The sequence below is a fragment of the Primulina eburnea genome, chromosome 10 (genome assembly GCF_022965805.1).
Source record: "Primulina eburnea isolate SZY01 chromosome 10, ASM2296580v1, whole genome shotgun sequence".
Taxonomy (NCBI): Eukaryota; Viridiplantae; Streptophyta; class Magnoliopsida; order Lamiales; family Gesneriaceae; genus Primulina; species Primulina eburnea.
In genome coordinates, this window is record NC_133110.1 from 5,846,139 (window position 1) to 5,869,715 (window position 23,577).

At 35.9% G+C, this 23,577-nt stretch overlaps 3 protein-coding genes across 4 annotated transcripts; 2 read left to right on the forward strand and 1 right to left on the reverse strand.

Moving 5' to 3' along the window:
* Nucleotides 1-323: 323 nt before the first annotated feature.
* On the forward strand, nt 324-5,613 carry LOC140842785 (neutral leucine aminopeptidase, chloroplastic-like). The gene is made up of 10 exons (XM_073210919.1): nt 324-622; nt 1,211-1,622; nt 1,724-1,918; nt 2,121-2,346; nt 2,492-2,618; nt 2,810-2,905; nt 3,677-3,754; nt 4,206-4,266; nt 4,525-4,712; nt 5,331-5,613. Exons 1-10 carry the CDS (start codon nt 383-385, stop codon nt 5,457-5,459), a joined length of 1,752 nt encoding a protein of 583 aa, XP_073067020.1. The 5' UTR covers nt 324-382; the 3' UTR covers nt 5,460-5,613.
* Nucleotides 5,614-6,930: 1,317 nt separating this feature from the next.
* On the forward strand, nt 6,931-15,934 carry LOC140842787 (uncharacterized). Its single transcript, XM_073210922.1, has 7 exons — nt 6,931-7,265; nt 7,503-7,544; nt 13,373-13,455; nt 13,551-13,652; nt 13,767-13,981; nt 15,383-15,477; nt 15,559-15,934. Exons 1-7 carry the CDS (start codon nt 7,124-7,126, stop codon nt 15,804-15,806), a joined length of 927 nt encoding a protein of 308 aa, XP_073067023.1. The 5' UTR covers nt 6,931-7,123; the 3' UTR covers nt 15,807-15,934.
* Nucleotides 15,935-16,284: 350 nt separating this feature from the next.
* LOC140842786 (probable cyclic nucleotide-gated ion channel 5) lies at nt 16,285-22,818 on the reverse strand. 2 transcript variants are annotated; one of them, XM_073210921.1, is made up of 9 exons: nt 22,689-22,785; nt 21,961-22,027; nt 21,721-21,815; nt 20,762-21,341; nt 20,350-20,562; nt 18,846-19,153; nt 17,838-17,949; nt 17,357-17,593; nt 16,285-17,161 (listed from the first exon to the last, which is right to left on the reverse strand). In XM_073210921.1, the coding sequence occupies exons 4-9, from the start codon at nt 21,212-21,214 to the stop codon at nt 16,469-16,471; spliced, it is 2,016 nt and encodes a 671-aa protein (XP_073067022.1). In that variant the 5' UTR covers nt 21,215-21,341; nt 21,721-21,815; nt 21,961-22,027; nt 22,689-22,785; the 3' UTR covers nt 16,285-16,468. The 2 variants fall into 2 exon arrangements, with proteins under 2 accessions (XP_073067022.1, XP_073067021.1); XM_073210920.1 differs by lacking the exon at nt 21,721-21,815 and having other exon boundaries at nt 22,689-22,818.
* Nucleotides 22,819-23,577: the final 759 nt, after the last annotated feature.

The following is a 23,577-nucleotide window of genomic DNA, read 5'->3' on the forward strand; positions in this document are numbered from 1 at the left end:
ATCTAATACTAACAAATCTCAATACCTCGACTTTAATCATTGTGTCAAGACCTTATCGGCTATATTTATAAAAAGGAATTACTCTAAAGTAGGTCTTGTGAGACGATCTCACGCATCTTTATCTGTAAGACGGGTATTCACAATAAAAATAATACTCTCAGCATAAAAAATTAAAAAAAATTCATGAATGACCCAAATAAAAGATATATCTCACGAGATACAACCCATAAAATCATCGCACACAAATTTTTATTTTATTCAATGGCTAACTCATGAAATCGGAACATTAAATATAAATAAGAGATGCCAGTGGATAGCTTGAAATGGTACCGACCTCTATGCATACATCCCTATAAATAGCACGAGACTGGCACACTCTACAATGGCCGCCGTTAAAATACTCTCTACTTCCCTCAATCTCCTCGCTTCTTCTACCTCTTCTTCGTCCTCTTGTCACTATCACTATTGCCCCTCCGTTTTTGCAAAATTCAGATTTAGACCTGTCTGGGATATTTCCGTTTCTATCCCACCATTCTCGTCCAAAAGAGCGAAGCGAATGGCTCACTCAATTGCGCGTGCCACTCTCGGCCTTACTCAGCCGAACAATATCGACCCACCTAAGGTTTTCCTTCCATGGAAACGGTGTTGGTTGCGTTTTCTGAAGATTAATTTTCGATTGATTTGTGTTTTGTCTTTGTTTGGTAGTCTTGGATTTTATTTTGGAGCATCTGTAGAGTTTGCAGTCTATTAGGTTACTCACGCAATGAATCTTGTGGGTTTGATTTAATTTTGTTTTGTAGATTTATGTTGGTGTATTTGAATGTCTGTTTTTATCAAATTTTCAGACTTTTTGAAAATCTTAACTGGATATGATAAAGTTCATTGTTTATAATATTTTTTTTTGGATTTCTTAGGATATGTAGTTCGGTCTTCTTCTATGGTTGCTTGCTATTTTTTTGTTGTGGTTGTTTTGGTTGAAATTCTAATATAATTTTTTCTCGATCTTTTATGTTATTAATTCCCAATTAGATTGGTTGTCGGAAAAAAAAGGATTGGTTGTCTCTCTGTTCATATACATCTTACTCAGAAATGGGTATCGTGTTTATGTTATGATACATGTATGCAGATGCGTTGAAAAACTTGTCTTTTGTTTGGGGGATTTTAATCTTTTCGGCTTTACTTAGTTGGTTATTTATTTGAATGGTGTAAGATCTCATTTGCCGCAAAAGAGATTGATTTGGCGGAATGGAGAGGAGACATACTTGCTGTTGGTGTCACAGAGAAGGATATGGCCAAAGATGAGAATTTGAAGTTCAAGAATTTAGTTTTGCAAAAACTAGATTCACACTTGGGTGGATTGCTATCGGAAGTCTCATCCGAGGAGGATTTTACTGGAAAGAGTGGACAGTCAACAATTCTCAGGCTTCCCGGTCTTGGTTCAAAACGGGTTGGTTTAATCGGGCTTGGATCAACTTCAGCTACTTTGGCCTATCATGGTCTTGGTGAGGCTGTTGCTGCGGCAGCCAAGTCGACTCAGTCAAGTAATGTGGCAATCACACTTGCTTCTTCCGAAGGCTTATCTTTGGAATCAAAGCCAGCCACTGCTTCAGCAATCGCTGCTGGTACCCTTTTTCCTTTGGTTCCTAGATATTACTCGACACATGACATTTTTTGTTTCTACTTCGGAAAAAGGCAGAAACTTATGATGTTCGAATATATACAGGTGCTGTATTGGGAACTTTTGATGATAATCGGTTTAAGTCCGAATCCAAGACGCCAGTCCTCAAATCTGTGGATATTCTTGGACTTGGTACTGGACATGAGATTGAGAAAAAACTTAAGTATGCCGAAGATGTCTGTTCAGGGATCATTCTGGGAAGAGAACTTGTGAATGCCCCCGCAAATGTAGTCACCCCTGGTCAGTATATTTTTGCTACTGTTTTCTCCGTTTAATGTAATCAGAAGGCTAATAACATTACTTCCAGTGTCCACCGATATTTGCCCTCTGGAGATATTGTTTCCTTTGGACTTTTTTCTGTGGTATTTATTTATTGTATAATGTCTTGGCCTTTGTGGCATGGTACTCTTTTTTGTTACATTCTAACATGGGGTTTTTTCAGGAGTACTTGCTGAAGAAGCCAAAAAGATTGCATCACAGTATAGTGATGTTTTTTCTGCAAAAATTTTGGATGTAGAGCAGTGCAAAGAATTGAAAATGGGTTCCTACTTAGGCGTTGCTGCTGCATCTGCTAATCCTCCACATTTCATCCATTTATGTTACCGACCTCTGAATGGAGAAGTCAAAACCAAGCTGGCCTTAGTTGGAAAAGGCTTGACTTTTGACAGGTGAATATATGATTTGTGAGCGAGTATGCTTTTCCTTTTATATGGTCCTCACATGAGATTTTTCAACACCTGAATAAGTTAATACATTCTTTTTTATTTGTGTGACCTCTTACATATAATCTTGAATATTTGTCGTTATATTCAGTGGAGGCTACAATATCAAGACGGGGCCAGGCTGTATGATTGAACTCATGAAATTTGATATGGGTGGTTCTGCAGCAGTTCTGGGTGCAGCCAAAGCTCTTGGTCAAATCAAGCCTGCTGGAGTAGAGGTAATTCATTTTGTTTCTCGCCACTTCAAGGATATGGTGTTTATTTGACTTGATTCATGTGCATCTTTGTGTTTTCCATCTATTCCCATTAGGCTCTCTTGTGGCATATTGTTCACACTGGCTATAATTCAGTGTATTTGAATTGTTTTTAGCAAATGGCTTAAAACCTATATTTGGTTATTTGTCTGCAGGTTCACTTCATTGTTGCAGCTTGTGAGAACATGATAAGTGGGACAGGCATGAGGCCAGGAGACATCGTCACAGCTTCAAATGGGAAGACGATTGAGGTGAATTTTCAATTTTGCTTGCTATGGATTGACCTTTTCTTTTCTGTTCAGTTTTTTGTTGAATTTTAGAAATATTTTCTGTGTACATTTATGCCCTTGTTTACGGAAACATTAATGTGCATATAGGTTGGCTGGCTTTGAGATGTCTTTTCCATGGCATGCTCTGAACAGTTTTTTTGTGCTCATGTAAACTAATTCTGAGTCTTCAGTCCATTTGGAACACTATGTATTTCAATTAATTGTGAATGTAAATAACTAAATATGAATAACTAACAAGTTTTTTTTTTAAAAAAAGAATAACTAATGAAAGTGCTTGTTTTTATAAGTTTGTAACTGAAATTGATTTTGGGTTATGAGTTTTGTTGGTTACTTGGCGTTCTTATCCTGGTTTCGCACCATGTGATTGTTTAGCTATAAAAACACTTTTAAGGCTAGTTTACATGAGTACTACTGTTACCTTGATTGTTCCATGTAGTTTTTTCATTGCATGGACTGACATTAATAATTAATATCTGAATCAACCTGTCTTTAACATGAATTATTGTTCTGATATCTTCCCTTAAATCAAGAGGCATTCAGTATGTGATAATCACTTTTCATTGGTTTTTAACATCTCTCTAGTTTTAAGTGGAAATACTGAATTCCTAGTTTCTATTTATTTTGATTAAAGGGTCTTTCTTGTTCTCCTATTATGTCCATACATTTGTATAGATGATACTCTCTGATTTCCTTGTCATTTCCCAATTATATTCTCGTCAATCCATGTTGCAGGTAAACAATACTGATGCTGAAGGAAGACTCACCCTAGCTGATGCTTTAGTATATGCTTGTAATCAAGGGGTAGAAAAGGTATACTAAGCTATGTTTTCTTAGCATTTACATACTTGCGACACGTTTTGGGAAGATCTTTATCGTTTTCCTTTGCAGCTAACATCCTTTATTCTGGAAAGATGCCTTAGTACCAACATTTTTATGACATTATGTGGAATAATGGTTTTTTCTTCCAGTATTTGATGCTTCTAAACAGTGAAAACATACTTGCTTAGTTGAACTTTTGGAAGTTACTCTAAGTATGGTGAGGGGAAGAAATTGAAAAGTGGGATGTTACTAAGAAACTGAATGTGCCCTTTTTACTGAATTGGTTTTTATGTGTCCTGAATGTTTTCACAGTCCAAGTTTCCATATGTCGTCAGACAAAATCACGATGTTGTGCGGAGTTGTAAAAATCAATTGATTTCTGCACTAGACTTTGATGCCAAAGCTTATTGAAGTGTTGTATCAAACATTTATTGGTTTGCAGATAGTAGATCTTGCTACATTGACTGGGGCCTGTGTCGTTGCTCTTGGACCCTCTATTGCTGGTATATAAATTTGTTAACAATCTCTTTTATTCAGTATGCGTTAATTATTTTGGACTGGATTAATATCGAGGAAAAACAAGATCGTTACTTGAGCATTATATAAAATAACATTTGATTTATGAAGATAGCTGTGTGTAAATTTGTTGAACATATTGTGAGGGAAATGAACGCTAAATGTTTATCAACTAATAAGTACGTGGGTATATCGTCATACAAAAGTTACCAATGCCATTTTTTTTCTTGAATACTGAAAAACAGGCATTTTTACACCAAGTGATGACCTTGCCAAAGAAGTCCTGGCAGCCTCAGAAATCAGCGGTGAAAAGCTTTGGAGAATGCCGATGGAGGAAAGTTACTGGGAGTCCATGAAATCTGGGGTGGCTGATATGGTGAACACGGGAGGTCGTCAAGGTGGTGCCATCACTGCGGCCCTTTTCTTGAAACAGGTCAGCACTCAGCTGTTAGGGATGTTTTCTCGTGCTTCCCCTCTAAAGAAGTAGTGATTCCTTATCTTCGATAAAAAAGAGAATTGCTTCATGATGCATGTGATTAGAATATATTTAAAACGATTTAATTCACTCATGTCGTGCATTATGTACGTGTCTATAAAATATGTGATAGGATTGATTTTATCACTCTATACTGTAAATTTGCGGTTTGGTAGCAGCAGCAGGGCTGTAAAAAGACAGTTATATCTCTCGGAAATATGTCTAGGCGGGGATAAATATACGACAAGGTTCCTGATAGTGTACTCGTCGTTGATCGACATGTTGCGAGAGTGTATCACTTTGGAAATTCCAACAATTTTTTTAATTGATACAACTTATAAGCCTGATCTTGCAAAGATTCACTTAAGAGGAGTCGAAACTAAATGCTAATTGATTTTTAATTAAATACATTTTTACACTATGTATCTAAATATTAGAATCATACAAGAGTGGAGAAAAATATATTGAAAAGGAGGAGGCTATGGCTTCTAATGGCACCTCTTCCTCACCCAAGGGCATATCGATTATTTCTCAGTTTGTAAGTCATGAAATCCGACTGTGTGTTGTTTTCTACAGTTTGTTGATGAGAAGGTGCAATGGATGCATATCGACATGGCAGGCCCCGTTTGGAGCGATAAGAAGAAAAGTGCAACGGGATTCGGAATTTCGACGTTGGTTGAATGGGTGCTAAAGAACTCTCTGTAGTTTGAGTTTCTATGTTCTGTCAGGAGATTATTGAAATTGATGCATATTTGAATTATTCTTGATTGAAAATGCTTGTTTAAAATCTAGGCCATTGCCTCACTTGGGTTTGTTTTGTGAGATTAGGAATTTACGGCTATTTACAAATTATCTAATATATAGTATCAAAAAATACAAATTTCCCAAATTCTTTTATAATGCTGTGGCTTGTTTCGTGTCGCCCAATGATCCATGAAAAAATAGACACTTCAGGATGATTTCATACCAACTCTAAGTCTTAGTTTTCTGAGTCCTGCGTCTTGCCTCCCAATTCTTCTGGTATCAAGTCACTCTTAAGGTATGAAAAAAACTACAAATCATGTTAGCAGCTTAGTTTAGTTTATCACAAGTTTACTTTTAAACATATATTGATTAGTGTAATAGAAATTTGATGATGATGCGATTGGTTTCTTGATAATTTTGTGTTGGTTTAACGAATATGATAACATTAACTAGCATGTTTGATACATAAAGTTCGAGAATTAGAAAGTATCGGTTGGGTTTCTCATATGGTACAAACTAGGGGTGGGAAAAAATATCGAAAAATCGTATCGAAAAAAATATCGAACTTATCGAAAAAATCGGTATACCGAACATTTCGGTACGGTATCGTACCATATCGAAATTTTCGGTATCAGTATCGGTATGGAATATTTTTATATCGAAATGTCGAAAATAATTTTTTATTATTAATATTTTTTTAAATTTAAGTTTGGTATACCGAAAACAGTATACCGACATTTTTTCGGTATATCGACAAAATTTTCAGTGTCGGTACGGTACAGGTATGAACTTTTTCCATACCGAATGTGCGGTATACCGAATTTTCAATATCGATATCAGTATGAAAAAATTTCATACCGATATTTTCGATATGGTATACGGTACCGTAATTCGGTACAATATACCATACCGTACTCACCTGTAGGACAAATCCTTGGAGATAAAAAATAGACTGTGGTTCGTAACTTCAAAAGTATTTTTTAAAAAAAGTTTTTTTTCTTCTAAAAATCTGTACAAAAGTTGTTTTAAAAGCTAGAATTTATGATTTTTTGGTTTTTACTTATATTTTTTTAAAAAATTTAAACAAAAACACTTTTTAACATTCATCTGAACATCAAAATTACTTCTGTTTTTTTTTTAAAAAAATAAAAACATTTAAACTGGACTTATTTAAATATTTTATTCAAGTACAACTTTTATATCCAAACTCATTAGTCAGTCATACACGGCACAAAGAACACATAAAAGATAAAAAGAAAATTTAGATTCCAAACCAATATGAAAACAGTTGTGAGAATATGATCTCTAAATTCTGGATATTTTTTATAACTAAAAATATGAAGTGTGTAGAAAACTCGAAATAAATTAGTCGAGGAAAGGTAAAATTTTATCCAAAGAAACTTTTTTTTAAAAAAATGCTGACAACAACAGAGAAACGTGTCTCTTCCCATGTGCCACTCGAACAGGGAGGGATCCCACATATTATGCCCTAGATTCAACTCTGCTATAACGCGTTGCCTTTCTTTGTTTACTTGCCTTTCTCACTGTTCTGCGATTCCTCGATTCAATGTAGACAAGCAAACCACTAGTATCTGATTTTCTTGAATGAATCATTAGTAAGAACGATGAGTGTTTCTCTGACTGTAATGACCTTTAATCTTCTCGAGGACCAGCCAGAGGACAGTCCAAACTCATGGCAGAAGAGGAAAGAGTTGTGTGTAACAGTGATAACCAGTTATTCTCCAATGATTCTTTGCACGCAGCAAGGTCATTATAAGTGTGTATATCTCTCTCTAAATTTAAGTAAAAATTTAACTTTTGATTTGGATCCTGATTGGCCTAAAAGTTACTTTTCTTCACTTGGCTGATCTGGGATTTATTGAATTTACATTACACGGATGGTTTACTTGCTTTTTCTAAGTTAAAGATTTTTACTTGTTTGGTGATCTTGGTGTGATTTAATGAGTTTTTCACTTTCTTGTTTAACCTTTTGCGTATGATTAGGTGTGAAGTCACAGTTAGACTACCTACAGCAATGCTTGCCAGGTAAAGCTTAAAATGGTTTGGTATTTCTTTCCTAGTTAATCTAATGATTTGGTTGGTTATGAGCTTCATAACTATTTAGAATTTTCTTATTTTTTGGTTAAAGGAGGTAAGGGTTATGCCACTGTGTCCTTGTCATTGGAATTGGCCTAATTATTTATTTCACAAACTGATCGAATTGGCTGAGGTTGGCAAGCTATCAGCTTGACCTCTTTTTTACTTTTTGGGTTGACGTCGCTACGCATTGGCAATTTTTCCTTTGTGTGAACAAAGCTAGAACGTCTGAGATGACAACATGACTTTCTTAGAGGCCATGAGCCTCGTCAAGGAACAGATAGAGTTGGGAGTCAAGCAGAAATGGTGGCCACCCTCGAGCGTTAATCGTATTAAGTAGCTATCTGAGTGATTATTAATGTATCGTAGAGGTGTCTTGCTATCGCGGAGATAAGGTTTTTTATTCAGATTATACATTGTTTATCTGTGTTCGCCATATTACACTTGCATCAATTTCAGCTTAACTGTTTGCAATTAAACATATGCGCAGTGGTTCTTTTGTAATTTAATTTTACTCAACCTACACTTTCTTTTCCATTATATCCGGGGGCCAGGTATGCGTGACCTATTCTGGTTGGTTGACTTTTTAGAATGACATCCTTATTTTTTAAGCTTATCTTCTATTGGCCTTCTCTGGCTATGGACAAATAAATCATAGCATTCTACTGCCGGTCAGAAGTGCAACACTGAGACATTTCATTCTTTCTCATTACATCAATGAAATATTTGATAATACATTGATGGAAATAACTGATTTGTCGGGGTCATCTACTTGTTTCTGTTGAATCTCAAATTCTTGTGGAAAATAAGATTCTATCAAAAGACAAACGATGTATCAAACGTCAATAATAAAGAACTACGAGACAAATAAGTTTCATTTAATGGTCATTCTGATAAATGAGGGGCAAAAAAACATGTCTGTTGTGATGTTGTGTGTTAGGTATTCCTTTTCCTATCTATCCAATAAAATGGACACCAACCAAAACTTGAAAGTTGACGTGATATAATTCATAAGGTCATGCCTATCGGCTTGGATTTTGTATTGTTATCTGGGAAGCAGCATCTGCTACATGGTTAGGAAATCCTCAAACACCATAATTAGTAAATACGTGAGATAGTCAGGGTGTCATGGGAGTCTGAGGTACAGGTTAAAGCATGCATGTAGTGAATGTATCTATGTCTAGATAATTTATTATTTCTTATGGAAGTGATTGGCTGAATCAGGTCGCATGGAGCCATTGGTTCCCACCTGTAGTAGGGGAAAAAGCAGCTTATGTTAGTCGGAGGTGGAGATGGGAATTAATGACGGTAAGAGTGAGTGGAAAAAAAGATGTTTAAGTTTAGAATTTTTTTGTAAGAACTATCCAGCTCTTGCCTGAACCTTGTGTAAGAAAGATGTGTATTATTAGTGATATTTGATAAGTCTCGGTGAGATTAATTTTACTCATTTGATTTATATAAAGTTTACTAATCCATGACTTTGAATATAAGAAATAAGAGAATTATTTCTCTTTATATTGTTTGTCATATTCTTCTGTATGGTATCGTAGCAAGGTTAGAACCAGCCATGAATTTCAAAACAGCCATGGTCGGCGCTGGTTCCAGTAGTTAAGGCGCCAGTTCAAGCAGTGACGGCGGAACCCAATTGCATGTCACGGACACAGATTCCTCTCTTCAAATAACGATTCATAAATTGAATGAGAAGAACTACTTGGAGTGAGCACAATCAGTCGGACTTGTTATTGATGGAAAAGGCAAGCTAGGATTCGTGAGCGGTGAAGTGAAAGTCTCGGGTTCAACTGACTCGAGATACAAGCAGTTGCGTTCCGAGAATTCATTGGTCACAGCATGGTTGATCAACTCTATGGAGCCAGCAATCGGTAACCATTCTTGTTCTTACCCACGGCTCGAGAGGTTCGGGAGGCTGCCGAGAAACCTACTCCGATTCTGAAAACTACTCTCAACTGTACGAGTTAAATACTCGGGTATGGCAGATGCAACAAGGTTCAAAGATGTCACAACTTACTATAAATAGTTGATAGTTCTATGGCAGGAATTGGACCTCATCGATGCAGATGAGTAGGAGAGTAGCAAAGACTGTACCTGCTACAAGGCAAAACTAGACCGACACAAGATGTTTGTCTTTCTTGTGGAATTAAACTATGATCTGGATGTGGTTCGAGGACGTGTACTTGGGGGAAAACCGCTGCCCAGCCTTCGGGAGGTGTTTTCCGAGGTCCGGCGTGAAGAAACTCGATGCCAAGTGATGGTGAAGCAGTTTTGAACACACCATTGAGTCTGAAGGTTCGGCCCTTGTGAGTCAAGAGACAGGTTCTGAAGGGAGACTATTATGTGATTAGTGCAAAAAGCCATGGCACACCATAGAAATATGCTGGAAAATACATGGGAAACCAGCCCATCTTAAGAAAAAAAATTGGCACCAATAGATCGAATTCTGGTGGTCGAGCTCTTCAAGAAGGTGGTGAAGGTTCTAGAATCCCCTCACCCTCCTCAGATTCACTTCCCTTCACCAAGGATCAGTTAGAGCAATTATTCCAATTGTTTGATTCTAGACGTGATAAAACCAAGCCCTCATGTTCCTTGGCCCAGACAGATATCTATCCTTGTGCAAATGTCGCAAATTCGTCCACTAACAGTTTCTGGGTTCTAGATTGTGGAGCAACAGATCATATGACAGGTTCATCGCAATCGTTCTCATCATATATCCCGTGTGCAGAAAACCAAAATGTTAAAATTGTTGATGGCTTTGTCGCATCTTCGCAGAGAAAGGAACTGTTGTTATTTCCCCTTCTTTGACTCTTACGAATGTGATACATGTTCCCCTTCTATCGTAAAATCTTTTGTCAATCAACAAACTCACTATTAATCTTACATGTCAAGTCATATTTTTGCCTTCCCATTGTGAATTGCAGGATTTGTCCTCGGGGAAGATGATTGGCATGCTAAACATGATGGTGGCCTTTACTTTCTCACTGTCGAATCCTTCTTTGGCAGACGATCCAGACAAGTGTTTCAATTCTATTTCCTACTCAAGTGTTGATATTTTATTATGGCATAGTCGGTTAGGTCATACGAACTTTATTTATTTTAAAAAAATGTTTCCCAAGTTGTTTATCAATAAAAATATTTCTACTTTGCATTGTGAATATTGTGAGTTAGCCAAACATCATCAGCTACTTTTTTATCTCAGCCTTATAAAAAGTCCTAGCCATTTACAATGATTCACGGTAATGTTTGGGGCCCATGCAAAGTAAAAACAAATTATTGATAAACGGTGGTTTATGTCTTTCATTGACGATCATTCACGTCTAACTTGAGTTTTCTTTTTGACAGATAAGTCTAATGCAAGGGTCACATTTCAAAAAAAAATTTGTTAATGATTTAGACTCAGTTCCACACTAGGATATAAATTTTTCGGAGTGATAATGGGCGGGAATACTTTAACAATGTACTTGGCAAGTTTTTTCAAGAGCAAGGGATCATTCACCAAAGCTCTTGTCTCCATACACCTCAACTAAATAGTGTGGTTGAACGAAAAACAGACGTCTCCTTGAAGTTGCTCGAGCAATTAGTTTTTAAACTAAAGTGCCTTAGTATATTTGGAGAGAAACAGTTCTAACAGCCATTTATTTGATAAATAGACTACCATATAGAATTTTGAATTTCCAATCCCCCGTGAATATTTTCAAAATAAATTTCCCCAATACACGCCTCCTAACTAAAATCCCTCTGAAAATATTTGGCAGTCTAGCATTTGTTCATAACTTTGATCCTAGTATCTCAAAACCGGACCCAAAAGCACGAAAATGTATCTTTTGTTGGATATCCTGTAAATCGATGAGGGTACAAGTGCTTTGACCCTGTTACCATTTTTTTTAATTTTCATGGATGTAACATTCATTGAAGGCAAGTCCTTCTACACGCCTCATCTTCAAGGGGAGTCTAGGGATAGTGAAGATGACCACTTAACCGAGTCTGATTTTAATATAGAACTAGGAAACTATGAAAATTCAAATTTTGATCAATCTGACATAACAGTGGAGACATTTGAGAAACGTTCAAAGGGTTGTTAGTTTATACAAGGAAGAAGAGTGCTAAGAAAGGAGACCTTGTCATTCAACAATGCCCTGAGTCAACTCGTGGACTGTATCTTGAAACTCAGAATGATGCCTCGACTACTCTTGAAAACAACATTGATCTTCACATTACCCGAAGAAAAAGTACTCGATCATGCACAAAACACCCAATCTCAAACTTGGTCTCTTATAAAAATGTCCTCTTATTGTTCGTTTGTCTCTCAGTAAGATGTTCTCAGTACTCCTAAGAATGTGCAAGCTAAAGAAATCACTCTATAGACTGAAGCAGTCTCCCAGAGCATGGTTTGAAAGGTTCACAAAGTTTGTGAGTAGCCAAGGCTACTGTCAAGGACAATCGGATCATACATTCTTCACAAAAAGGTCTAGTAGTGGAAAGATTTCAGTGTTAATTGTCTATGTTGATGATATAATTTTGATAGGTGAAGATATAGAAGAGACAAACAGGATAAAGAAAAGCTTGGCAAGAGAGTTTGAAATGAAGGAGTTGGGGCAGTTGAAGTATTTCCTTGGAATGGAGGTAGCAAGGTCAAAAAAGGGAATCACGGTGTCTCAAAGAAAATATATTCTTGACCTCCTGAAGAAGATAGGGATGAGTGGATGCAAACCATCGGATATTCCTTTAGAAGCCAATAAGACACTAAGAGATATCAACAATGGTGTTGTAGTGGATACATGAAGCTATCAAGTATTGGTCGAGAGATTGAAGTATATACAAAAGCTGATTGGGTATGATCAGTCACTGATCGAAGATCGACCTCTGGTTATTGCACATTTGTGTGGGGCAACTTGGTAACATCGAGAAACAAAAAAAAAGTTGTTACAAGAAGCAGCGCAGAGGCAGAATTCATATCTATGGCACAAGGAATGTGTGAAGTATTGTGGCTTAAGGGAGTTATGGAGGATCTAAAAATGATTATGAAGTTTCCCATCAAGCTGTGTTGTGACAACAAAGCTGCCATTAGCATTGTTCACATTCCAGTTCTTCATGAGAAAACAAAACATATCGAAATTGACAAGCATTTCATAAAAGAGAAACTTGAAGGAGTTATTTGTATTTCATTTGTTCCAAGCTTATAACAAGTTGCAGATCCTAACTAAGGGCTTATCCAAACAAATCTTTGAAGAACAAATGAGCAAGTTGGGGATGATGGATATCTTCGCTTCAACTTGAGGGAGAGTGTCGAGTAGTTAGGATTAGATAGGTTCTATTTTGAACTAAGAGACTATATTATTGGTATTATAGGATATTTCTCAGATTTAGTGAGATTTGATTTTATTCCTTTGATCTATATAAAATATATTAATCTATGACTTTGAATATAAGAAATAAGAGAATTATTTCTCCTTATATTTGAATAGTAGTGGTATCCACCACCTATGGTCATTTTCTATTTGTAGGAGTAAAATAAATGTATCGGAGAGAGGGCTGAGAAACACTGGATTTCTTATATCGTATTTGTGAAATGAAAAAATACTAATTGAAGTGATGTTTCTTCAATCAACAAAGGGTTGGGTCAATTACTCAGTCCATTGAGCATGATTCCCAGCTCTTCTCAAGGAAACAATCGGGCTGTATTAATTAATATTCATGGTTTAAAATCTCTCATTATTGACTTAAAGCTTTATTTGATATTGGGAGTTATTCTTTTGATCGACAAGGTTATGAACAATTTGGAGTTTCAAGGAAAGGATTTGAAGATACCTCAGATCAGCATTGCACCATCTTTTATGACAAGGATAAGGTGAATTTCATCTTTAGAAAATCATTTTGGTTTCGTTCTTCATCATAACAGTTGAGAAATTAAGTCTTTTGATAATATTTTAGTACTTGATGTAGGTTGAGTTGTTAGAAGGTGGAACCTTCTGGTTGTCAGAGTCACCTTCAGTGCCTGGAAGCATCTCGTGGGGTTCCACAGATCCGTGCATTTCAACATGGGCTATATCCTTTTACACTTCCATGATAATGTTTTTTCTTTAAATTTAGAAAATCGTTTTTTATTCATGTAGCTTAGTGGCATCACATCAATATTATTTTCCTTAATAAATTGTGTACACATTTCATCTCAAAGGAGTCGAGCCACCCGGTTTTTCATTTCAGATAGTGAATACATACATGGATGAGTTTACTCCTCGTGCTCGAAGACGTGGTGCTTTACTTACGTGGCAACATATAGCGTCCTTACCTCCTAGCTTGCCTGTTGTATACTGTGGGGGGTTTAACGCACAAAAGGAATCAACAACGGGGCGTTTTCTTCTTGGAAGATCAAGGTATTACTTTCAGTCACGGTCTCAATTTCATTGTTTGATGAAGGTTTTCAATATGCTTAAGTTGGTGACATCGCCACTTATTAATGAGCTGTTAGAAAAAATTTACCCTGAAAATCTGACTTCATTGGATTCGATATGTGAAAAAATCAGCGACGGTACGATACTCGCTGTTTACACTTGGAGTCTCATAACTTTCTTGAAAATTGATAATGAGGTGGTGATGGTATTTGTCCTTGCTATTTCACTTTTCCCTTGCTGTGTCATACCCTTGTCATTTTATGTCACTGATGGTCTATACTTTTATCTTTTTCATTTGAACACACCCCATTGCATATACTGCCTCCGCGGCTTCGTGACTTTCTTATCGCCACCTGCTGTAGCAAATTTTCCATCCGTACTCCTTCCAGTTTCCTTTGTCAAAAAATATCGAGAAACAATGTGAAGGAATGCATGATGCACAAAACCAAGAATTGCAAATATTTAATGGATTCCTATATGAGTTGAAAAGAGTTTAGTGAACCTTGAAAGCAATATAAGTCTTAATATAAAGATGTTATTAGACTGCATCCAAAAGAAGTTCAGCATTCAAGGAATGTACTAGCATGTTAAGAACGATAGATTTTGGCTTGAAACACCTTGTAGTTTTAGCTGCAGAATTTCTACCACGATCCTCCAGAACACAGGGTCAAACTTCTATTTCTGTTAAATTCTGATATCTCGAAATAATTTTATTGAGGTTGTTTGAGAAACAAGTTGAAATTTATGATAGCAGGAGTTTGCCACAAGAATCTGAGTAGCACATTTTTTCCCTTCTCCCTGTAGTTGTCATGAACCATTATTGTATTCTAGTCTTTCTAGCATCCGTAAGGAGTGAACAAGGACAAATAAAATGATATTAATAGAGTTCTCCTTACGTAATGGCAATGACGTCTTTTCTCCTTTCTCATCCAGCTCCATGAAAAAAAGGATATGTATGCGAAAGTTGACAGTTCACGCACTTAGTGGACCAGAAAAACCGGCATAGTTATCCCCCTTGCATGACACGTGTGTTCTTCATTTTAATTCTAATGGTGCGTATTCTCATCACCATGACATATACACACTTTGCAAGGTACCATGCTTATGGAGAATATCTCATGAAACCAAAACAAATTCTCGTTTAGAGGGCAAACGTGATTTTTTTGGGGCTTGGATTGTTGTGAGACTGGATACAGAATGTTCAAAATATCAAACTCTTGTGTGGTTACGTTAAACAAACGTAACAGAAGCCTCTTCTCCTCCTCCTCCTCCTCCTCCAAAATGTGTTTACAACTAAATAGATTAAACCATAGGTGATTCTTAAACAACTATTCAAGTTGGAGCTCTGTATTTTCTCTTGTTTTATGTTTGCTGCTTTTACAGGGAACATGGTGTTGTAGGTGATATGAGGGATGCTTGGCCCAACGCACGTACGAGGAAAAATGTATCTTTAATTCGCACTTACCATGGGTTTAAAGGTTCAGCCACTATATTTTCAATAAAAATGGCATAAACACACTACTTGCATCAATAGTTTTTATTTTATTAATTGTTATCAGGTGACAAGCAAGGAGTTCTTGAGTTCCTAAAGTTAATTTTTCGAGCACTTTGTCTTTGTTGGGATCGACAAACTCAAGATCTTCACATTGACTGGATTCTTTTCAGAGGCAGATCATTGATCCCTTTCTCGTGTGAGGTGGTTAGTGACAATGTTGATGGTTATTATCCTTCGTTGCACTATCCTATGTTTGCAGAATTTATGCTTCCGCGCACAGTTAGATTCATTGAAGCGCCTGCTCAAGAATGAAGTAAAGAAACCATACAGTTTGGCTTGATTTCTGCAAATTTCCTTGGTTTTGTCCAATGATTGGTTATTTACAGCATTTGCTCTATTAAGAAACTTTTTATGTTCAACATTATAATCATCTTCGAGTTCGATGGCTTCATATATTATCATTATGATATTATATTAAATGTTTTTGCAGTTGTAGAAAAATTTAAGACAAGAATCTTGGTTGTTCTTCAGAGACAATTTAATAACTAATTAACCCTTAAAAATATACACTTAAATTGATCCAAACTCCCACTGGACATGTAATATTTTCAATGAGCACCTTCTTGTTCCACCACAGTTCGCAATATATTTCAGCACTGATTCAACTCTAACACCATTTGTCACGCCTGCATTAAATCATTCAATTGTTATCAAAACTCAACTATTTCAAAATATACAATTGTACACTTGAAATCACCGGTCATTCATAAGAAGTTGCTTCACAACGATATTGACAAATTGCATCAAATACAAGTGACAAATAGAGAGGCTGATCTTCACAAAATATCTTTTTTCCCAGCAGCTACGTCACAATACACCATTTTCCTCACAATCGCAAGTTATTCCTGATACATATTTTTCACCATTAACAAGCATCTAAAGTCACTCTCATTAAAAAAAGTCGAAATACAAGATCAATCAGCATCTGCTGTAAAATCAGGCTCTGGGGGCTTCTGCAGTTTGACCAACTCTCGAGCACTCTTGAGATTTCGATTTCTATGAACTCCACGAAGAGCATTTGCAGCAAATCGAGAAGCCAGGAATGTTGCACCGATGCTGTATGAACCTCCACTAGCATTGCCGCTAGCTGCAGCTAACTCTTCAGCTTCTTCTTCCTTCTTTCTAAGTTCCAAGATTTTCCTCTTTGAATAGCGACGCCAAGCTGCTTGAATGAAGCAAGCAGCCCAAGTACGCCACTGCTGTGAGTAGAAGCGGAATGTGTGTTGGACTTGTCTACTGTGGAGACGTCTGAACTGACCAGCGACAAATTTTAACTCATCGGCTGAAAGGGCAAAAGCTTCAACTTCAGTTAAAGCCTTCACAGTTCGAGTGGAAGATGGTAAATTAGCACCAGATTTGGGATCAAGAGCCCAGGTCAAAAGCTCCTCCCCACAAAAATCTCCTTCTTTCAGTAAACTTCTGTTGAAGAATCCACTTCTTCCACCATCAGTAGTCACACTCTCAAGACGACCACGAATTAGGAATATCATCTCATCAACCGGATCTCCTTCCCGAACAATGTAAGTATTATCTGTGAATAGAGAAGGCTTGAGCCTCTCACAAATGGCGTCAAGCAACCTCTCATCCATATTCTCGAAGAGAGGGACCTTAATATATTGGAGATTATGGATATTAGCAAACATTCAGATCTAATTCATCAGTAGTCAGGATCCAGAAATGGGAGGTCGTTTAGACACCAGTTTAAGGAGCATAAAAATAACGAACATCACATCATGTGACGTGCATGTAGAAGACAATGCTTCTGTGAGTTAAAAGAATTAAAATAAAAGTAATCAAGTTACCCTTTTGACGAGGGCCAGACAGAGATGCCGTTTTATATCTCTTCGAAGATCCTTGGGTAGAGTTTGCACCAAACTCTCTTCATCAACACCACGTGTTTCCAACCACTTGTATTGATCATAACGTCTAACTCGCTCCCTGAGATCTTGGGGGAGCAAACGATGATGCATCCATTGCTCCGAGTCACGCCGTTTTACTCTCATCTCTTCAAGTCGAATAGTAAGTGACTGGAGATATGTCTGTAACAGTGATACAACCAAATTAGATTTCTCAATTTTCAGATACAAAACATTATGAATTCCTCCGGATCATAGAGATGGTAATATAGCCACAAGTCACAATTGTTTCATACAAGATACACCAGAAATTATTCTATTTTAAAATTTTGGACATGGTTTCGAAAGCCAAAAACAAAAAGGAGCTAGTTCAAATTCGCGACAACAGAAATCAAGTGTGAGAAGAAAGGCGAGCTTATTAAATTACCTGCATGTTTCCAATTAACAATGCAAATAGAATAAGTCCCAAAATGGCAAGGGCGATGCTGAATATAGACTCTCCAGGGTAGGTACTGGTTTGAAGCCCCTGGCCAAGTGTGCTGTCGAAAGAAAGAAGAAAAAAACTGTAAATGTTGGAAGAGGCAACTTGAATTACAGTGGCCGGTTAAAAATAATTTCCTGTAAAAAATATTAAAATATGAGAACCCAGCGAAATGGGTTATGTAGTACAGAAGCACAATATTTTAGTTTTACTAAGTTAAAGCTTTTGGACAGAGAAGCGAGAATTAGGAAATGGATGCTTATATTAATAAAGCCACAAGCTATTATGAAGGCCAACTAAGAATCTATACTTCGTTCTTTGTAGCCATAGCAAAGTGGTACAAAGACATAATTATATGCAGAAATCATAGGAAAACATACAAGGAGTCAATGAATCTATCAAATACAGAAAAATAAAATAAGACGTGCGATCTTCTGTTTACTGATTGCAGGGTATATTTGTTCGTGAACCTACGTTTCTCTAACGCAAAAAGCAAGGAGTCAATATCTCTGAGCCAATCTTGGAGTAAAAATCCTAGTGGTTACACCAAATTCTTTTTTGTATTTGTGTCTTTTAAGCTATGAAAGCAGCAATATTAATTATTTAAACTCGCTTGAACATAATCTTTTCCATAGATCATTAAGCAACTGCCCATCTCTACAGCGCAGAAATCTTCCAAATTTTCATATATAGGATTTTAGCCAGTTCCAGCACTTTAAAGGTGAGCATGTCTCGTTTCATCTCCAAAATCCAAACAATGAAAAAAGGAAATGAAGAAAAATAAAGACTATAAATAAATCAGAGACGAGAAATGTCATCAGAACTTGATGAACATATCTTAACTACCGTGAATTCGGCAGGTCAAAGATGCACTGTGACAAAACTTCAAACTTACAGAAATCCTCAGGTTGGATTTAAATACGTGAGTAAGCTTATGCACAGAAGTTTGTTAACCTCAAATTTTGCAGCCCCCACCACAGACAGTAACAGTATTTTGACAGGAAATTTTTAGATGAAACAATGTCAGATGACAACGCCTGCCTAAAAATTCCAAAATCAAATGGTGGATTATTTTCATCATCCACGGGGCAAGCCGAGCTTAAGATAGTACTGCTGATGTTGCTCCAGACATCATAGCCATTCATCTTCTGATTCCCGCAATATAAGAAATCTTTGTGGCAATCGTTGGTGTGTTTACAAGCTTTCTGCCAGCAGGTATCATTACGTTCCACAGACAATAAATACCAGAATGCCCCAACTATCTGCAAAAACCCCATGCAGAAGATGATAGTAACAATACTTACAGAAAACTAATCCAATAAAAGAAGTGCCAATATTATTTTCCAGAACTCCAGTCAGAGGACCTGATTTTGTTTATCATAAGGTGGAAATGCAGATGAAAATCACTATCTGCACCAAACTTCTTGAATGGTGATATTTTGATGATATTGGCACTTCAAACGAGAAACTGAACTCAAAATCCATACCACAAAAATGTTGAAGAAATATATGGTTTACATTTAGTTTATTTCAGACACTTGTTACTAATTTCATGAACTTCATTTATATGCTATAAATTTACTACTATTAATTGAATTCGACGATATAATTTCAACACAATCCACAGACCAAGGAGCAAAAAAACCAGAAGGAAATTGCTGATATTTCACCACATCTATGTTTAGTCTGCGACAATTAGCATTACATAGGTGCAAACAGGTTTAAATTGGTCAGAATATGGAAATGTTAGTGACCTCTTAGATCGGTAAAGCAGTAAAACCATCTCCAAGGATCTAAATGATTTTGATTTCACACTAAATGTATTCAAAGCAAGAAAAATAGTTTGTATCAATTTGACTCTGAGTTAAACAGAAGTGAAAACATGGAAATAAAATGGAAGAGAGATCAAGTATTACATAAGACAACAATTCATGTGAACCTACAATGGGGTGTATGTCCAACTCAAGTTAAAGAATGGAGAATATATAAACGATTAATTCAAGTTTTCCACAATGAGCCACTTAAGGCCAAAATATTGAAGAAGATAAAGAATTTCATTACCATTAGCTATGGTGCAAAAGAAAATGGTGTAATTTTTTTTCCCGTTAATATGTCCAAATAGCATAACACCAGGCTCCCAATTACGAAAGTTAATGCAAAAATGTATATCCCTAAATCTTACAATTTTTCACTTCTCGTTTAAACTGAGGGCACCGTCACGTAGAAAACTTGATCCTGAATGGATTAGTATTTCATTATATATATAGATATATATTATCAAAGACGTGACACCAAGTATAATCGATATATAAATTCAGAGCTCTCCATTTCCAGATTTCTTTTTGCATATGCTAGATAAGAGAAGTCATAAAATTAGATAGCTGCATAAAGAAATCAAGGGCATTTTGTTGCAGGAAATTTCTAGAAAAACTGCCATATGGTTCATGTGATGGCTTACATGACTGGCGAGCATGTACAGCAGCAAATAAGAAACTGCACCAGCCCATGCAGATTCAGCGAAGACACCAGAAGTTCTTTTCAATTCCGAAGTCAACGGAAAAATTCTCAGAAATCTAGGAATATACTGAAGCAAAATGATAAAAAGTAGTGCCTGTTTCGTCGCCAGTACATCAGAGCCTTTTGACCTCTGCAGAAATCTCCATACGATAATCTGCGCAAGTTCAACAAGATATTGAAATGTTAATGCGACAAGAAATCTCCAAATACTTTCACAGATACCAAACATATCATCACTAACAAGATTTCCACCATAATTAAATCAAAATAATCACATCTTTTATATTGAAAAAAAATAAAATCAAATTTCTGCATGGCTATGAAACACAAAGCTGAGGGAGTTTTCTGCAGACCTGTGGTAGGGGCAGCACAGCAAGGAAATCGATGATAAAATGGCACTTCAAGTATCGTTTAGCGATTTTTGCAGGATCTATGACAAGTTCACCTCTCCCAAACACTCGAGATGATGGAGCAATATAAGCTGTTCGAAATTGGAGAACCATGTGAATAAGATAGAAAGCATCAACAACTGTCCGCAGTGTCGTAGCCGTGATCGCTAACTTTCGATCTATATCTAAGCAGTTTGCTGATTGAGTAAAAATGGGAAGATAGAAAAAAAGTGGATCCACAGATACACCCAGAATACATGACATTACAAAAAGCTTGTTCCAAAGTGTCAGAAATTTATCTTGAGGGTCAAATATCTTCTTCTCTGACACTCTGAGATCTTCGGCAAATACTGCCCGAGATACGCCAAATCCAAGGGACCGGCCTATGGATTTTAGTCCTTGGGATCCTTTCCTCATTCCTCTCTTAAATGCTGGAGAGTGAATTGGATGCCTAACATGGCCAACAGCATCAATATTGAAGCCACATTTGTTCGATACATCTGAAGATGACGGGGACGAAAATCTGGAGTTCAGGTCGTCCAACCTGACATAAAAGAGTCCTTCGTAATCACAGCACAAATAAAAGAAACAGAAACATCATCTCAAAACATGTAAGCAAGCAGAATAATAATATTTAAGAGGACTATGTAAGCAAGCAGAATATCTGAGCATCATCATTTTCTGAGAAATTGACATCATCTCAAGTTAATGCCACAGTGTTACTTTGAGATTCAACCTTGCTTCAGAAAATAATATTTAAGAGGACACATTTTAGATTAATTATAAACTGAACTGAACCTCTTTCAGAATTTGTGGTGTTGTGACACTCTGATGAAAATCTCACACCAAGAAAAACAATATTCAAGAGGAAATATTTTAGATTAATTAAAAACTGATTTTTTCTTCCAAGTCAACTAATTTACCTCTTTCAAAATTTGCGCCGTTACTATCACTCTGATGAAAATCTTCCCTGATCTTACACAATGTTTAAAAAAACGAAACTTCGTCGCTTCTTTCTCTTCAAGGAAATAACGCAACTAAAAACGTCATATTTTTGACATAAAGAACATAAAATTTCTTGAAAGAAAATTAGGAATATAGTTTTGTAAGGACAAAGAAGATCTTCCTTTCCATAACATGTGCGGGCAAAAAGAATAGGATACCTTTGAAACTTGTCACGCTGCCCACTGAGATCAAACATCACATGTAATTCACATAAAACAAAATCAGCTGCAGAGAAACAAAAATTTAAGATTACAAATGAAAGGGGAGAAAAGGTTTCAAGTTTCTAAACACTTTAGACCAGAAATTTTTTATATGCCACATTTTATAACACTTTAGACCAACCCACATACTACTTTTTTCCGGAAATATCAAATCAAACAAATGAAATCCAAAGATAGATAGTCTACTTGTTCAACATAGAATATCTCTAAAAAACCAGGAAGCACTAGCCAAACACGGCCCAAAAAACCCCAACCATTCATTTAGATTATAGCACAATTCCGCATACATGACAAATAACAATAGTGTTCAATATATGCAAACTAATCCACTAGAAAAAGGATTATATTATACAGCATAAAGGAAAAACATAACTAATGCTGTCGAAATTTCGACTCTAGAACACCTAAAATGACAATTCACAGATACCATTAGATCAAACAGAATAATAAACAAGATAAAAAAAATCTAAGCAAAACATCAAGCACCAACTCTGATTATACAATAGATATGACAAAACAATAAAAATCATTCAAACTGTTGAGATGGTACAACAAGAACTCAATTGTATTAAATGTTTCGCATATGACAGAAACAGGAAAGCATAAAAATCGCAATTCAGACTCTGAAAAATAAAAGAAGGAACAGATCAAAGCAAGAAACTTACGACATAAATCTCCAGATGAAGCAATTAATCACAGCATAAAAGAGAGAGAGGTGTGTTTCGAAGTTGCAGAAACAAAGTCAAGTATTTATCCAGACGACGACCATTCACGAAGGAGCTTAGAAATTACCAATCTGCCCTTTGTCTGTCCATCTGTGAGACTGTGACATCGTGAGCTCCTGTGGACCTTCTAACATGTTACCTGGATATAATTATTATTAAATTATTTGAAATAAAGTGGTTTTTAAAAAAAATAAAAATTTGTGTAAGATGGTTTTATGAGTCGTATTTTGTGAGACGGATATTTTATTTGGGTCATCCATAAAAAATATTATTTTTTATACTAAGAATATTACTTTTTATTGTGAATATCGATAGGGTTGACCGTCTAACAGATAAAGATTCGTGAGATCGTTTCACAAGAGATATACTCTTTAAAAAAAGTGAAAAAATGTTTTACAAAATATATATTCGAAATTTCAAAATTATTATTCTAAATATCTCTATATTTTTTAAATTTGCTAATATTTTTTCAGCGTATAAAATAACAGATATAATACAAATCTATATCTTTTAATTCCTTATTTTATTTTTTATATTCTATATTAAATTGATAAAAGAATTATTATTAAAACATATATTTAGAAAGAAATTCTATATTAAATTGATAAAAGAATTATTATTAAAACATATATATTAGAAAGAAATAAATTAAATTATAAATGATGAGTTATCTAAAAATTTTAGAATTTTTGCGAGATAGAGAGTTTAAAGATAATAGGGTATTTTATTTAAAACAAAACAAGGTTTCACGTTAACACCAAAATTAGTATTTGTATATTTGCTATATATAATAATAATTATATAAAATCAATGTGATTTATGGTCAAAA